The sequence below is a fragment of the Taurulus bubalis genome (genome assembly GCF_910589615.1).
Source record: "Taurulus bubalis genome assembly, chromosome: 5".
In the NCBI taxonomy this organism is placed as follows: domain Eukaryota; kingdom Metazoa; phylum Chordata; class Actinopteri; order Perciformes; family Cottidae; genus Taurulus; species Taurulus bubalis.
In genome coordinates this window covers 5,601,063-5,619,001 of record NC_136593.1, presented here as the reverse complement: position 1 = coordinate 5,619,001, position 17,939 = coordinate 5,601,063, and the positions used below count along the sequence as shown (strand labels likewise).

At 43.1% G+C, this 17,939-nt stretch overlaps 2 protein-coding genes across 2 annotated transcripts in view; both read right to left on the bottom strand.

The window, feature by feature from the left end:
- The window catches only part of chd5 (chromodomain helicase DNA binding protein 5), a gene marked incomplete at both ends in the record, with an annotated part of 40,531 nt that extends 27,063 nt beyond the window's left edge, over positions 1–13,468 (bottom strand). Inside the window, 3 exons of the mRNA XM_079217834.1 lie at positions 4,090–4,241; positions 13,035–13,135; positions 13,419–13,468. Of these exons, the coding sequence (XP_079073960.1) occupies positions 4,090–4,241; positions 13,035–13,135; positions 13,419–13,468 (303 nt within the window). The remainder of the gene's footprint in view (positions 1–4,089; positions 4,242–13,034; positions 13,136–13,418) is intronic.
- An 878-nt stretch (positions 13,469–14,346) lies between these two features.
- rpl22 (ribosomal protein L22) lies at positions 14,347–17,397 on the bottom strand. Its single transcript, XM_079217798.1, has 4 exons — positions 17,352–17,397; positions 16,825–16,935; positions 16,199–16,323; positions 14,347–14,526 (listed from the first exon to the last, which is right to left on the bottom strand). The coding sequence occupies exons 1-4, from the start codon at positions 17,361–17,363 to the stop codon at positions 14,382–14,384; spliced, it is 393 nt and encodes a 130-aa protein (XP_079073924.1). The 5' UTR covers positions 17,364–17,397; the 3' UTR covers positions 14,347–14,381.
- Positions 17,398–17,939: the final 542 nt, after the last annotated feature.

The following is a 17,939-nucleotide window of genomic DNA, read 5'->3' as shown; positions in this document are numbered from 1 at the left end:
GCTCATGATTGAGTGAGTAGAGGAGGGAAAAGTATCTGGTGTTTCTCATCAGTGTGCACTCCATAATTAATCATGTGTGTGTAGTATGTTTGTACATATATATATATATATATATATATATATATATATATATATATATATATATATACACACATCTGTATCTTTCTTTGATCGAAAGAATATTTTTGTGGTATCAGTGTTTTTGTGTTTTAGTATTCCTTTCTTTCTCTTTCGTGTAAAAACGTTCATACGTGTGTGTGTGTGTGTGTGTGTGTGTGTGCCGAGTGAATTAGTGCACAGCAGCCCGCTGCTCTGCCCGCTGCCTGTTGCTCAGCAGGCCCGGTGGCTCCATGGAGAGACTTACAGGCGTTTTGCTCTGCAGCGCAGTGGAAAGGCTCACGTTGCCGCAGCGCCCGCCAACCCCACCAGCAGCCTGGCTGTGTTGCCATGGTGACCAAATTTGAGCAGTGTCTGGCTCTCTCTCTATACCCCCCACCCCCCTCGCACGCCTTCCTTTTCTCTCACTTTCTCTCTTTCACATCTCGCATGCCCCTCGCACCCCCCCTCTCCATTATTTCTCTCTCTCTCTCTTTTTACAGTTCCCCCTTTATTTCTCTCTCTCTCTCTCTCTCTCACTCTTTCATTCTATCCTGCCCCCACCCCCCAATCTATCACAGTGGCAGCCAATGGAACGGCGCCATCCAATCAGACACGTTTGCATAACGAGCTTGTTATGCAGAGGCCCGTGGTTGCAGCGCTGGTGCTCCGGCACCCGTCTAGACAAATCTCATTTATGCATAAGAAGAAGAAGAAGAAGAAGAAGAAGGAGAGAGAGAGAGAGAGAGAGAGAGAGAGAGAGAGAGAGAGAGATGATGGGGGATGGGGATGGAGGAGGGAAAAGCAAAGAAGCAGAACCGCCGTTGAGAGCGACTGCAAAGACGAGTTGGAGCTGAGCAACAGCCTCGCCGTGGCCCAGAGTTCAATGCTGCACACATCACAGGACCGGAGAGAGACACTGGCAGCAACAAAGAGGGCGATTCTACTTTGAGAGGGCAGAAAATCAGATGAGTGCTGATAGCGTAATCAAATTAGGTGCTTCCCACCCATAATGGCTCTGCCTCGGGGAGATTGCCACGGAAAATGAGCGAAGGCGTGGATATTCAATCAAATCTAGTTGCGAGAGAGAGAGAGAGAGAGAGAGAGAGAGAGAAAACGCCGCTGTAAAAACACTTTTACGGCGCCGAGACAACAGCCTCTTCTTTACAGCAACGGCCCTCCGCTGACCCACAACCCTTGAGAGGAAACTGAACTTATAAAAACAAGAGAGGCTCATCTTAAAAACGGTTGTATTTCAGCAACAAAAAAAAAAAATTAAACCCGCGAGCAGCTTCATGGACGTTTTATTGTGGCCAAACTGCAGCCTCTTCTTTTGCCAATAAAATTAACTGCCTTCTATAAACTTCTATTCCCTTGATTTAGTTTTTTTTGCTAAAAGGGACCCAACATCCCTTCATGGCTACATAGTTCCTTTGTTTCACTGCGGATGAGGGAAAGAGGGAAAGAGTGCGTGTCTCCCTGGCTGCCATGGCTCCCACCAGCGGCTCTGACCTGAGACTGGGATGCGCCGCTGACGGTCTCTGACCCCAATTGACGTTTGGCCCCCGTCTGACACCGACCTTTGGGGAGTGATTGCAAGTGAATTACAGCGGCAGCGGCTCCTCGGTGGAAAAGCGAGAGAGGACGAAAGAATAGCGGGGAGGAGGAAAAAGAAAGAGAAGAGATTTGCGAGCTCCTGTGACGCAAAAGGCAGCGAGAGAAGCAGCGGCATCGCGATCAAGGCAAAGGGAGGTGATGCATGTGAGAGGAGAGGGACTGAAAGAGGGGAATACAGAGCAGAGTCTGAGGGAGAGCGAGCGAGGGAGGGAGGAGAGTGTCAGAGGGAGTCCCCCCCTCATTAGCTCAGTGAGACCCAGAGCTCAGTGTTTACCACGAGCAGCCAAAGGGCCGGGTGGCAGCCGGGCCAGCCAAAGCTCCTCACAGCACTGCTGGCATCTCAGCCAGCAGAGGGGAACATCCTGGCTGCGTCGCCGGCACTGTTCAAGCCACCGCCAAACACGGGCGCCAAAGAAATGCAGCGGGAATACAGTGAATTCCTTTAATCGTTGAATTAAAAAAAGCTCGCAGAGATGCAGAGTTTGTAAGTAAATGTAAATGAGACTTTTGCTGCTGTCTTTCTGGTGTTATAATCAATTCTGAAACTCCTCAAAATATATGACCTGATTGGGAATTCCTGCGACAAAGTCAGTTTCACCCTGAGGTTGAGATTTAAGTCAGTTAGGGGTCGACTGGTTGGGTTCCCAGGAACACAAGGGGAATGACAAATCAATGGGAAATAGAGTTAAACACGAGAAATCGGGCACAGAATACGGTGTATCGCATTGACCTCGTTTCCAGCTGTAGCAGGGAGCTGCTGTGTTTTTTATGTTGCAAAAAAAAAGCTAAAATAAACACACTACCTGCTTCTTGCCCAACACCAAATGGCACGCGGACAAAGTTAGCAATGAACCAGATGTTTCCCTCAGCTGAACTCTCAAGTTCCACTTCTAGAAGTCGGTGGAGACCAAAACGGAGCTGAAAGAAGGCCGGATAATGGACTTTGATTTGTTGAGTGGCCGTCAATGAATTACTGACGCTCTCTGTTCTCCGCGTGTGTAAATACATGTCAGAGTCAGGCAGCTTTAAAGCAGCACTTTGTAACTCGATTGACTGAATGACGACTTCATAAGCAATGTAACACACCCTTTGATCAGTTCGTTCAATTAAGACTTCTACACAGCAGGGGCCTTCTTCTTTATATGTTTTTCCAGAACAGCACTGTCACAGAGAATGAGAATATTATGCAGCGGAGAAGCGGCACGCTTTCCACCGGAACAGGATCGCACCGTGAATAAAGGCATCAACCAATAACGGAAATTTAAAAAGTGCACTATAGTGTACAACACAGTATCACTCCTTTCAGCCTCGACAAAAGCAGCGCATGCTAGATCCACTCCTTCTGTTCTTACCTTTCACAATAAAAGTTTGTTTATCAGAGGGAACTCAAAATTCCTTCAGATCCTGAAGATAAAAGGAAACTCTGTGAAGTAGCTCACGGTCGCTTCTTCGGCTGTACAACAGTTTACCGCAGACAGACTGCCAGACTCTGCTCTGGGTCAACAGAAAAAGGAAGATGCTCAAATCTATCTTCCTGAAAAGGTTCTGCATCCGTCGCAAACTCACATCGCAACCAGTATGAACACTTTTGATGTGTTTTTCTTTTTCTTGTTGTTCATATCGTGCTGGTATGTGAATGTCTTTGGGGGATTTTGTGGCCTGATCAGACTGATGTCAGCCCATGTTGGCACATTTTCAATAAAGATAGAAAGGACTCATTTGTTAGCTTTTTCACTTTTGTTGTCATCTTTCTTGTTTTATTGCTGCCTCCTCTATTGTTTGTCTTCACCATGTAAAGTGCCTTGAGTCCCTTTTAAAGCACTATACAAAGAAAATGTATTATTTCACTACTGTTACACTACATGTTAGCACTTACTGCATAGCCGTTATTAGCAATTTCACCCAAATGGCCATTGTTGAACAAAAGTAACATACTGTATCTTAAAAGCTCTGTGATTGGCTTATCTTAGTGATAATACATCTCACCATGACAAATCTGGTTAAATGAAGTCCCTGGTGTGGATGCTGTCTAAATGTTGGAGACTGTCACACCGCTCCGACTCCCACTGCTAGCTTGACCTACAGTCCCTGCCATCAGCAGCGGCCCCACAGGCACAAATCTACAGTCTAAACTGGCCCCTCGGTGACCACAGCTTACACTGGCAGCGACGGGGACGCTGCTGCCAACCTCCCCCCGAAGCCCGAGCCGGTCCACCGCCTCTCATTTGGATTACAGAGGCGGCCCAGCAGCAAAAGCAAAACCTTTGATCCAACCGCTGAGGCATCAAACGAGGTCTGAGGAAGATGCAGCTTGAGCCACGGAGCTAATGGGTCAGAGGTCGTGACAGATGGCGTTGGTAGCGAGTTACACCTTACCTCCTTTTTCCTCTTCTTGACTTTGGGCATTTTCCCCTCTTTCATCTTTTTGGGCTTCTTCATCTTTTGTTGTTTGAGGGAGTCGCTGTCAGTGAAGAAGCTGTCGAGGGGTGTGAGGGGAACGGCGTTGCGCTCACCTTCGTCATCCTCATCTGGACACACAGAAACAAACAATTATCTGATTAGGAACAAAATTGGAGATTTGGCTCTGTGACCAATTCAGCTTGTAAGGAGCCTGAATCTTTGTCTTGACAAATGCAGTTAGGTTTGAACACTGTGATAAGTTGATTACATGATTTGATAAACTAAAGTAAAACCATTTTGATAAGTAACTGTTTAAAAGGTCCAGTGTGCAGAATGTCAGGGGATCTATTAGCAGAAATGTAATATAGTATTCATTAATATGTTTTAATTAGTGTCAAATCCCCTGAAACTGAGAACCATTGTGTTCATTATCTTAGAATGAGGCCTTCATGTCTCCTCTTCAAGGAGTCCGCCATGTTGCACCGCCATGTTTCTACAGGAGCCCTGCAGACAAACCAAACGCTGGCTCGAGAAAAAGTGTTGTGCTAACTGAAGGCCGCTGTAGTTCTCCAGCCCGCTTGGAAAGAGAGAGGGGCATTCAAGTGGTTTCAATATGCAACCTTCCCACTCGATGCCACTACATCCTGTACACCCTCCGAGTCCCAAAACTCGCCCAGGGGATTGAAAAGCAGGTTTTCTTTAACCAGTCACCAAAATCTCACCGTTTATCCGAGCTCAAAGCTGTAAAAAAACGCCAAAAGCCACCAAAACGAAGCTTATAATCGAGATATATCATCAAAAACATTTTATTCTACATGTTTTATTTTAAATCTCGCCACGAATAAACCTTTTGCTTCTACCAGATCCTGTTAAAAAACTATATAATAGTTAAATGTACATATAGAGCACATAAAGCTTTCAATCTCTTTCCAACATTGGGAACACTTGTGGGGAAAAGGTTGGACATTTGTAATATAAATCATCAAAGAAATTCAACTTTCCTGTTTCATGATTTACGCCATGGTAACTATGCTGTATTGCACGAACAATATTTTTTAGTTAACTCTGCTCCGAGCCAAGATTGTGTTGTTTCCATGGAGGTGCAGGACTTGTCTACTGCAGTGAAAAACGAGGCCACACAGGGTAAAATGTGACAGAAGCAAAAATGCCCTAAAACTGAGGTTTAAGTAATTTACCAAAGAATAAAGTCATGTACTTCCAGCATTTAAAATGTGAGGATTGATATATTGTCTCAGTTGTATGTCATTGTAAATGATATATCTTTGGGTTTTTGACAGTTGGTTGAACAAAACAATCTCAATCTTTATTAAAATTGTAAAAATTCAAAATGTTCTGACATTTAATAGACAAAACCATTAATCATAAAGAAAGAAAGGAAGATAAATCAATAATGAAAATATGTGTCCCCTACAGGGATATAGCATACTGTGAAAACAAAGCAAAGGGAAAAGTCACGTTTTTGAACATAAAAATGACAAATCGTTGCCAGGCCAACAGGAGCGCCTGGCAAAATAAACCTCATAATCACACACCATTGAGTGTGGATCAACTTTACCCGTCAGAGCACAAATAGATGGAGCGCCTGCCCTGCCGCTAAATGGGAACTCCCTGGAGGACCACTGAGGTATACTGAGCATATCTTCTGCCTTTAATGCTTGCTGGGACTAAAGCGACCTGCTGCTGGTTGTCAGCTGCACTGTCTCAAAGCCGCTGTGTACAAACACAACGACTGCTGAGCGCAGCTGACTTCAGTGATGCCATAGTCGGTCGCAGAGGAGTAAGGAAGGGGGAGAAAGTCCCCAAACAATACATCGCGATAAAGAGACACAGAAAAGATCCTCGCAGGATGCGACCGGCCCGTAAAGGTCGATCTGCTCTCGTCCTCGTCCCTACGACTGTCTTTCTGTTTCTTTCAGTCTATCCGTGTGCTCTCTGCTGCGTCGCTCATGCAGACGGACTGGAGGGCATGAAATATGCAGCACATGTATCAGAGTCAATCAGCCAACGACAGCCCTGCGGTCTCCCACTCCACTGGGTGGCTGGAGAGGAGGGATTCCTGTGAGGTGGACACACAAACCTCCCCTACCACTTATCCTCTATTTAGCCAAGCAGGAGGTGCACACACACACACACACACACACACACACACACACACACACACACACACACACACACACACTTCAGCTAAGAAAACTAGGGACCCCCTCATGTCCGTCGCCCGGAATAATTTGACCGATAGCCTGTTTTTTTCAGACGTCTTTACTAAAAAAGAACTGTATTAAAAATAAACCAGACGTGTATTCGACATATTTGCAGATTCCAAGAGCTATTCATTTGATCTTTTATACCAAACCACTCGCCAGACAAATCTCATGAATACTTTTCATATCAGCCACGTGGTTAACGTTGTGAAACGATGGGTTGGGTCAAATCATATCGTAATAACGTAACATTACAACTTAACTATCTTAAATCAACAACAACCACATTTAGTGGACTTTTTCACATTTAGTTACATGAATGTGCAAAGCAACGTAATGGGAAACAACGTAATGGAAAACAGCATTATTTAAAAAGCGCACGTTTGGCTTCCCACGGGACACAAACAGCGGCCTCCTGGGTGAAAGTCCTGTGTTTGTTGGATTCATCAACAATTCCATCGTCCCATCCACTGACTCTCCCTTTGGGGCCTTTCTTGATTCTTGTACATGTTTTTACATCGTGTAAATGCAAACTTCAAACAGTCACTCAATATACTACGTTACTTGCTCTGACAGGCAAAAATGTTGCAGAAACATACAATGCACATTTTTCCCTGGTGACTGGGCTGATGATTGAAAATGTAGTAATTATACGTTGAACTATGAACCCTGTTCCCGGACCTCCTGCCAGAGTGACACCGCTTTGGGAATCCCTGCAGTAGACTACATGCACACTCGTGATTTCAAAGCTTTAATCAGTGGCAATGTCAGGTTTGACCACCGGATGAAGTGTCATCCGCTCTTTAGTGCTAATTAGGGGTAACTTGTGCAATAAAACTCCACAGATGTCTGCACAAATTACATTATTTGACTGCAATTAGGGGATTAAGGCAGAATAATTCTGATGTAATATCTATCTATCTATCTATGTATTTATCCATATATCTATCTATCCAGATAACTATCTATGTATGCATCTATCCATATATCTATCTATTCATATACATACATACATATAACTATCTATATATGTATCTATCCATCTATCTATCATATATATATATATATATATATATATATATATATATATATATATATATATATATATATATACATATATATATATGTATTTATATATATATATATATATATATATGTATTTATATATATATATATATCTGTCTCTCTATGTATCTATCCATATATATATATACATATATCTATCTATCTATCTATCTATCTATCTATCTATCTATCTATCTATCTATCTATGTATTTATCCATATATCTATCTATCTATCTATCTATCTATCTATCTATCTATCTATCTATCTATCTATCTATGTATTTATCCATATATCTATCTATCCAGATAACTATCTATATATGCATCTATCCATATATCTATCTATTCATATACATACATACATATAACTATATATATATATATATATATATATTTATATATATATATATATAGTTATATGTATTTATATATATATATATATGTCTCTCTATGTATCTATCCATATATATATACATATATCTATCTATCTATCCATATATATCTAAATATGTATCTATCTATCTATCTATCTATCTATCTATCTATCTATGTATCTATCCATATATATCTAAATATGTATCTATCTATCTATCTCTCTCTCTCTCTCTCTCTCTCTCTCTCTCTCTATCTATCTATCTATCTATCTATCTATCTATCTATCCATCCAAGCCTTGAGTTTAAGTATTCAGCTCTTTTATGTCTCAGACATAGGCAGGCCCTCCTTGCATCTTCACTTTGACGCACAGATGATGACATGGCGCCGATTGAAGACGGCTCTGGCTCTACAGAAAGCACACAGTCCGTCACTCTGCAGCTCTTTCTTTCAACGAGGAAACTCTGACTGACAGGTTGACCGCACGTCGCTGATTAGATACACCCGATGATGCCGGACTGTGGGTCCCCTTTGCTCTGTTTTCTGTACAATGAATCACTGGAACTTGACAGTGGCGATGTCGTGTTACTGGTTTTAAGAGTTCAATCATGTGCAGACCAGACTATGTCCGTTTAGCCGTGCTAGCGGCACGCTAAGGATGTCAGTGTTGGTCTGTTGATTGTCTACAACTTTGGTCCAGACTGAAATATGTCAAAGACTACTGGATTGCTTAGACGAAAAAACGTGTTGAGACATTCTCGGTCCCCAGAGGATGAACACTACAGGCTTTGGTGATTCCCCTGACTCCTCCTGTAGCACTACCGGCTGGTTATAGTCTTCACATATCCCGTGAGATATGTCAACATCTACTGGATGGATTGGCACAACATTGTAGTACAAACATTTGTAGTTCCCAGAAGATAAATCCCAATGATCCTCTAGCTTTTCCCAAAGAGAAATATCTCAACAACAGTTGGATGGATTGCCATGAAATTTGGAACACACATTCATGTCCCCAGTGTGCGTAATACCCGGTCGCAATCAGGAGGGTGCCATCCCAACAACCTCCCCACACACACACTTTGCACACACATCATTAGGGCTTGTATCATTAACAATATGCTCACTCAAAATCGTCTCTCGCCAATAAACGCAAAATAAATATTTTCCAGTTTGAATGCTGCAAACTGCTGCACATTAGCAAGCTTTATAATACATTTAGTGACAATAAAAGTGACAAATAATTATCTGTAGACAGCCCAAAACTGTGCTATTGAGGCTGTCAGGTGTCTCAAGTGTCCATCCAGGGGTCTCAGACCCACCAGTGTAGTGCATTTCACACTACACTGCATCAGATGAACTGCAATTATCTTTTTGTTCAGCGTCATAATTAAGTTGTTTTTTAATTTGCCCCAAACTTTGGTTTATGACCAAACAACCAAAAAGCTGTGATGGACAAAAACATTGAACACATACACAAATGGTCTCTCAGTATCGCACCTCATTTATAGGCAGAGAGGGTGTGACAGCATTGATTGAAAACATGAGAAAGAGAAAAAAAGAAGTCTAAAAGATGTTTAACACCTGCGCTGCCCTGTAACCTGAAACCTGCCTACAGTAAATGGCCTGTGCAGTCCCCAAAGGAAACGCCATCAGGGGAATGATATGCTTTCTGCTTGCTGAGTGGAGCCGGCGGTGCCAGGTGTTGGAAGAGGAGGAGGGGAGGGTCGCTCCGTCATGTGGCTCAGGGAGGTCTGGCACCAGACCCTGTCAGAAAGAGGACCACTTGGCCAAAGAGAAGGGTGGACGGATGGCACCGACACCGCTCTGACCTTCCTGCCAGGGCTCGGCCAGCGGACTGACCCATTACAGGGGAGATTCATGAGCGGCTCCCAAAGTGAGGACGCCGGAGTTCATCGGAGAGCGCATTAGCCCTTTCTCTGTTGGCCCCTGTGTGGAAATATCCACGTAATGTTGCCCAGCAATGCTCGCTAAGGAGGAGCAGGGGGAGAAAGAAAAAAGAGAGAGAGACAGCCATAGCTCGTCCTCTCTTCATTGATCAAGTGCTTATAGCTTAGGCCTCAAACGCCTTCAGACAAAGACATCCATAGAATATTATTAGAAAGTGCAATCATCACAGTGATGGGAGGATAAAGACTGAATAGCACCATTAAAAACACATCTATCATAGACAATACATGCACACGATCCTATACTGTGTGCAATATAAGGCTGGAACGCTGCACCACTCATCTGCAAATACACATTTAAAAAAAATGAAAAAAGCATCTTTCATGCACAGGCGTTGTGCACGCGCAGCAGAGAAGAAGAAAAAAATGGTGTCAACTTTCACAGTGAGGGATCCAAAAATAGACCCCTTTTCCAATTGGGGATAACATTTGTAGGCACACAAAAGCCCATGATAATCTTTCAATTTTAGGGAAGAAGAAAACAATTAAAACAGAAAACTCAAAGGAACAATCAGTGACAGCGTGAGCACCCGGAGTGAAACAAAGGGAATTAGGACACTGTGTGTGCCACAACAAATAAAGGCTAGGAGAGCTTTTAGGGGTCTGACGCCACTCCTCCTCCACATTGTTGCGTTTTAATTGCGTGGAAGCTTCTTGGCGCCGATGGAAAAAAATGTGACCCGGATCCCCCCTGACCTCGTCTGTCGCTCTGATGCCCGTTTGATGGAGGTCGTAAACCGTCCGCTTACTGTATCAGCAGCGTGGCGACCGGTTTGCAACACTTCATCACGGGGAAAAACAGGAGAGCAGAAACGTTTACCACCAAAGAAGAAGAAGAAAAACAATCATACCATCAGAAATGGCATATCCTGTGTTATGATGAGGGATCACGGCGTTAAAGAGCCCCTTTGATAGGTTTAAAGCCAACGACGATATAACCAGGCTGACACATTTTTTGATTGTTTTTGTCACTGTCATTGTCACTGTTTTTGTCTTTTCAAACTGGATTGCAGCTCGCATGTCTTCACTCACCTGCCATAATCAATTCACCTTAGCTCTCTTATACATATTTAAGCAGCTCCAGGGTTATTGGGGACACGCATCATCAGTGCTTGTATTCTCCCTCCGGCTACAAATGGCAGTCATAGATGATGCTTCAACCGCTCAACACTCTCTCTCTCTCTCTCTCTCTCTCTCTCTACGCTGCACACCATCCAGTCTGAGCCTGTTGGTAATGATCTGTTCATGAAAAACATGTATGTATATATAGGAAGACGATTAAAGAATGGCAATGTTTTTAGAATATAGATAATATTAATACTGTGTGGATGAGCAAGGCTCTGCTGTCATCAATGGAGCCAGTGTTTGCTGTGCCAGTGGTTCAGAACACACCAGCATTTGAGGCTCAAGACCTTTATATATAAAAAAAAAAATACATGAATAATGAGCACGAAATGCACCATGGCAACCATGTTGGTGAAAATTATTCATTCATTTTCATCATTTATTATCTCCTACATGTTCCGTGTGCCGTTTTTGTTAAGAGACGCTGCCTGTATGTTCATTTAGACCGTGAACTCTGCTGTTGTGTAGTTTTGTTTCACAAATCGACTGTGGCTCAGTGGTTAGCATGCCCGTCTTTCAATCAGAGGACCGGTGGTTCGAGCCCCGGCTCTGCTAGTCCACGTCAATATGTCCTTGAGCAAGACACTTAACACCTAATTGCTCCCCGTTGCCGTGTCTACGGTGTAAGTCGCTTTGGATAAAAGCGTCAGCTAAATGTACAAAATATCAATGCTGAGCAACTAGGAGGCAGGTTGACAGGACAGGCTCCCAACTTCCCGCTCGTACTCTATTGTTCCAACTTTTCCACGCTCTGTGGTGTGTGGAAGAAACGAGGGCAAAGCAGCATCTTGAGAGTCTGGACATGGAACCATTAAACCGTCTGAGGCTGCAGAGCGAGCGGCGAGAGAAGTGAGGAAACATGAACGTGGGGCCAAAGTGCCACCGTGGCCCGAAGGCCCCCGTGGAACGCACGCCATCGCCTGGACTTTAGGAACGTGGTCTGCCTGAGATGTAGGTTTTTTATAAGGACGGCTCCTCCACATCCCAGTTAGTATGAGTGTACGTCCATATGGCAGCTATATGCTGTTTAGCTGCTCCCCAACCATTTGTTGTGATGCATTGGTCAAGAAAATCTAAATATTACCCTGTCAGAAAAACATAATGTTAGTCAACTTACTGTAACACTTTGACTTTCCCTAAGCAGCCACATGGACACCTGCCATGAAGACAAACACTGCAGCCAAGAGAGAACAAAATGACCACAATTTGGAAAGTGGCTTCTTGTGGACGGGTCATTAATTAAGAAATATTAACACCTCTTGTGCCTCCATTCCTGTTTTAACAGGTTTGATGAGCGACAATGTCACAAATAGGCTCACAACTGGTGAGCAGCCACAAGAAAATATTGCAAAAAAATGTTGTCTTGCAGGGTGAAGCCTCCTATGAAAGAGCTGTGTGTGTGCGTGCGTGCGTGTGCGTGCGTGGAGGATGTGGGTTCCAGTTAATTGTCGGTTAGTGCACGACCCAGAGGCTGGAGGGACGTCGATGACCTCACCGTGGTCATCCAGGGCGCGCGCGTAAGGCTCGAGGAGGAGAAGGCAACACGCTCGGCGTTAAGCGCTGTTTACTGTAGCCCGACACGTGGCTTTCACACCTCTGCGGCCATGCAGTGTGCAAGAAAAACAGTTAAAGTTGGAGCAGCCCGGCTGCTGGTCGCGAGTGCAAAACGGCGGCGCGTCATGTGCAACAAAACGAGCGCGGTTGTTGTCACTGAGCGTTTCTGCTGGTCAAAGCATAAGCCCACGCGGATTCACACTGAATACATTGGCAAGGCTTTTCAAACTTGTGTGTGTTTGGACTCGAGGTAAAACAAATAAATAACAATTTGCTTGTACACGCACGCATATATATATATATGAAAAAACTGCCTCCAGAAATCACGCACGGAGGTTTTCATGCCCTCCAAATGATGATGCGAGGACAGCCAGAGGCAAATCACCCCCCCCCCAAAAAAACACGTCCCCACCTTTTTAAGACACCAGGTCGTGCTAAAACACACACACACGCACAAAAAACAATAATAATAGCATGACTCTGCTTATTGCACCCCACCCTCCTCCGCCTCCTCCTCCTCTCTGGTCTCGGGAACGCAGGACAAGCCCTTTTCCCCGCATTCAAGGCGTAGCGGCGCAGACATAATGTGAAGGACAGCCCGCCTCCCTCACCTGGCATATCGTCTTCAAAATCCATGTCGTCCTGTCCCTCGTCTTCATTGCTCAGCGACCCCGGCATCTTTATCTCATAGCCCCCAAACACCCCTTTTAGGCTGAGAATACTGAAAGTTAACCCTCCAGACGCCGCAGCCCAGGCTCTTTCTTCACCCACAAAAAAAGAAAAAAAGAAATGTATCGTCGCTCAGTTAGAAAATATAAAATAAATATTAATTATATTTTTTTTTTTTTGCAGTGAATCTGGGGGTTTGCTCTCCACGTACAAAAAAAGAAAATAAATTATAATTATAAAATAAAAATAAAAACATTTATTATTTTTCCACTGATCTCTATCCAGGTCTTCCAGTCTGAAAAATAAGAAAGACAAAAATGGAACACACATGCCCAGATTGTGACGTCTGGTCTGTTGCCATGACGATGCATCCCATAATTTCACCCACAACTAGTTAGTCACGCTCTCTTAGTTAACACTTTAACTAGTAGTGTGCGCGGAAAAAGAAAAGAAAAAAAAGGCACGGCGTGCAGCAACGCCAGGCGCCGCGAGCAGGAGGGTCGAGTCCCGCGACGTCGTCCGGAGATTAGACACAAAACTTCTGCTTCACTCACAAACCTTTACTCGGAATGTGAAGCCAAGCTGTGCGCGGAATAAACACGCCACCATTCTGTCTTCTTAAGGGGGCCATGTTTATTACTGTTCAAATATGTCGGTCTAATTCCCACTTATTTTTTTTAAATCATGGCCTGAAACCTATAATGTTGAAATAATCTGCCCTTAAAAAATCGGTCTTCTCGTTTTCTGAACTTCCACTTCTCTTCCACTAGGACCCCCAGCCCTCAGCACGTAAATACACAAGTGCAGCCCGATGGCCGCGCGCTTTGAGAAGCCCTGACGGCCAACAGCTGTGACACAGGATGCCCGCGGCGCGCGTGCACGCGCTTCAACTTCACTTAATGCATCAGAGACACTGCAGGGACTGTTACCATCGCATTTCATTATGGATTTAGTAATTATGACCAGTTTCATTATGTGGCCCCACCTTTCCCCTCCATTACCATAAACTATTCCATTCTACATGTGTATGTTCATGCATTACCTTTGCTGGCTCAGGTTTCTGTATATAGGGCACCGAAGAACAAAAAATAAAAGGTGCCACATAAGGAAAAAAAAGAACTCAAGTATTCTAAATATGGCTAGTTAATTAGGATTGTTTTAATTCATCTGAGTCACACAACACACAGAGGCATGCAGTGTTATGCTCATATCTCTGCCGTGTACAATACAAAATAAATGAAAAGCCAACACAGATCTCTTTTGAAATTTTTATTCAAAGTGTAGTGAGGTTAATCTTCATCCTCTTCCTCCTCCTCGTCCTGGTTGATCTGGAAGTAGCGCAGCTCGTAGCTCTCCTTGGTGTTGGCCACGACCCGCAGCCAGTCCCTGAGGTTGTTCTTTTTCAGATACTTCTTGGTGAGATACTTCAAGTACCTGCAGCACATGAGGGGGAAGGGGAACAATAATTATAGTACAAAATGTGATCATATTAATAACTTAAAACACCTTGAATCAGCTCAAAACTGCTTCCACGTCTGCAGTCTTTAAATGCGCTTAAACAAACTAAAGTGTGTGGACGAAATAATGTCAAACACAACTTGAGACAGTTAAGACAAGTCCGATAATAGCCAGTAATTGTACGCATTTAGCTATAATGCAATAAAACCGTAATGCCATTATACGGTACAGCGAGTGCATTGTGTTATTAAGTGGCCGGAGATGAGGTTCAAGCACACAGATATTAAAGCAGTGTTGCACTTGCAGAGCTGCAGCGTAAACATATTTAAATTAACTTGAGGATAAGGCAGATATATAAATAAATATCATATGCAGAGGTTACAAACTATTCCAGATATATGAATAGCATCTCCCCAGTTGCTTTTCCAGCCTTAACGTCAAGCGCTCCATTTAAAAGAGCCGGTGAGTCCCTCTGGTGGTCGTGTTCTGAGCTCAGACACAAGGTCTGACGTCTAATGCAGCATTTAGGTTTCAGTTTATACCCAAAATAAATACCGGTGCAAAAAAAAAAAAAAAAAAAAAAAATTCTGGTATATTCCTATATAAACATTTTGGGGGTGTTGATTTCAGTGACCCCTTGACTTCTCCTCGTATATTTTTCAAACATTGTAGACTATCAACGTCGCATTAAATTGGGATATTTTGTTTTAAAGCACTGTGTGGGTCAGACAAAGACAGAAGTTTATTTAAAGTTAACCGTAGTGGCATCTTATACCCAAAACATGCCATCTACCCACGCATCGGTAAAATGGACTTTGTTTGTGGTCGCTCATCAGCATCTCCTTCCAAAACGCACCAAAAAACAATGTCCCAGTAAGAAACAAAAATGTGCGTGTAAAATACAATTAATTTAGCTGCTTTAGTTTCAGGTATTGATTTTTTCCTGCCGTTTCGTGGGAAACTTGAACACAACAAAGTCATCAATGTTATTGGTAACACCAGTGCTTTTTATACTAAGAGTCCAACTGCTGTGTTTTATTCTACTATTGTTCTGTCAATGTAGAGCAGTTCCTGACCACAAAATATATTCATGTTCAGCCGAGATCTCAACAGACTTCTACTGATACAAAACAAGCTTGTTCCGAATAGTTGTTTGAAAAGGAACCTTTTAAGCTCACTTAAAAAGGCAAGTTCTGCCATCTCCGTCACATTTGTGGTAGAGCAAACTGAAGTATACCCAGTCGACACTTCTAAGTCTTTATTTTTATAAACAGATCATTTTAGTTCCCGTTCCTAACTCTTGACAGCTTGGTGCATGTGGGTCGAGGAAACAGCCGACCACAGCTTCCATTAAGTGGTAAACCAAAAGCCTTTTACAGCCGCATTTGATCATATGCGAGGGTGAGGACCCAGGACACATTTCAGGTGAAGTAACACTATAATGTGATAATTAAAAAATAATAAAAAGTTCTATTTTTTAGGACAAGATGGTGAGAGTTCCAAATCCTAAAATGCTCCGAGAACATCTCACTGAACACATCTGTTCCTGTCAAATAGCATCTTTGTGCCACTGCACTGATTTATTAGAAGATTAATAAATATCACTGGATATTACATAAATGCAGCATTGTGTTGATGTTTTGTTTACCTCTTGGAGAAGGGAACTTCAGAGTTCACTGCAATCTTGCTCTTGCTCCTTTCGATGGACACAACCCCGCCGCCAAGGCTTCCAGCTTTGCCGTTCACCTTGATGCGCTCCTGCAGGAACTGCTCCTGTTGGGTGCAGAGGAGGACACGGATAATGAGCCTCACACGAGGACCGACAGGCGATACGTTTAGAGAGCGACACCTTGTTAGTTTTCCCATTAAAGCCTCGCTGGATACTTTGTGTCCTTTCTTTGGTCCAAACTGACTGTCACCTTCATATGCAATGACAGCAGTCACTCTGATGAATAATTAAATCAGTCCTACTGCAATATTAACCTCCATTTAATTGTCTGTGTTGTGTTTTTGTTACGTGCATATATTTGTACATAGTAGCTATAAACTTTGTTGTACTTGTTTTTTTGATCATTTTGTCCTATGGAGAGCAGTGGGAAATCCAGAATCAAATTCCTCTTATGCATACATGGACAATAATGCTGAGTTGGACTTGTTATTGATCCCACTGACATGGCAGCAACTTTATTTTTTGGGGGGGGAGGTGGGGTCGTGTGTTAAAACTGCTGCTCAACAGTCGAGATGTGTCTCGTGTCTGTGAACTGGACTACTCACAAAGTTGGCGGCATCCATGATGCCATCCTCCACAGGGTGAGTGCAGTCCAGGGTGAACTTCAGGATCTGCTTCTTCCTCTTCCCACCTTGCTTCCGGACCATCTGCTTCTTCTAGCACAGAAATCCAGAGGGTTAGCCATCAAAGCATAACGCACCATATATACAGTATATATAAATACACACACACACACAAGTATATATAACTTGTCGATTACGACCAGATATCAATGAGCCATCGTACTTCCAAGAGGCTGCACGCGACATAACTCAAAGCAAATGCATTCAAATGAAACTTTACTCGTGATTATGTCTCTGCTAGCTTAGCTACCGTTAGCTTTGGGTTCAACGTTAGCCCAACGTGGCTTTCGCCTTCTCGGTAAACAACGCGTTAAAAAAGAGCCTCGAACACACGCGACCCCTCCACATAGTTGAACACCGATTTAATACACGTCTACGAGCGAAGATGGAAAGGTTAAATGCGTCGTCTGCACACAGTTTATTCGGTGTTTTTTCTCCTCGCTACTCACTATCGGGGCCATGGCTGACGCGTGCAGCAGAAAAGGAAGGAGCGACGGCCGCGCAGGCGCTATAACAGCGGGCCGCACAGTCGATCGCATCGATTTATCTGGGATCGATTACGTAGACGTGGATCCCGAGTTGGCTGCTGCCTGTTACTGCACTAGTTTACTCTAATATGCTCTAATATAGGCTAATATGTGCTATTATATATGCTTTTGTTGTTGTTGTATTGTTGTATAATGCATATTTTGTGTATATCTTACAGGAGCATAAACTTAAGTATTGTTTGAATACAATATTATTCCCTCCACTTACTTGTTTAATGTTTATGAGTCATGTTGCTCAAGGTGCTATGAGGATATTATTTCTTAAAATCTAATGAGATTATTGGCAGCAGTATATATTAACCTGCCAACTGCTGCTGAATCATTTATTTAATCACAATTATCAAGAAGTTCAAAGGCAATTAGTAAATAAATAAATAAAATTGGACTTGTTTCTCACATTTTGCTCTTGAATTTGAACTGGATGACATTATTTATTTTCATAACGATGTATTTATTTACTTTAATGCATGCAACAATACAAAGCTTCAT

Excerpts from the sequence above, each read along its gene's own strand:
- rpl22 (XM_079217798.1), bottom strand. Across the intron at positions 16,324-16,824 it reads TCATGGATGCCGCCAACTTT|GAGCAGTTCCTGCAGGAGCG; the intron begins GTGAGTAGTCCA and ends TGCACCCAACAG. Across the intron at positions 14,527-16,198 it reads GAAGTTCCCTTCTCCAAGAG|GTACTTGAAGTATCTCACCA; the intron begins GTAAACAAAACA and ends CATGTGCTGCAG.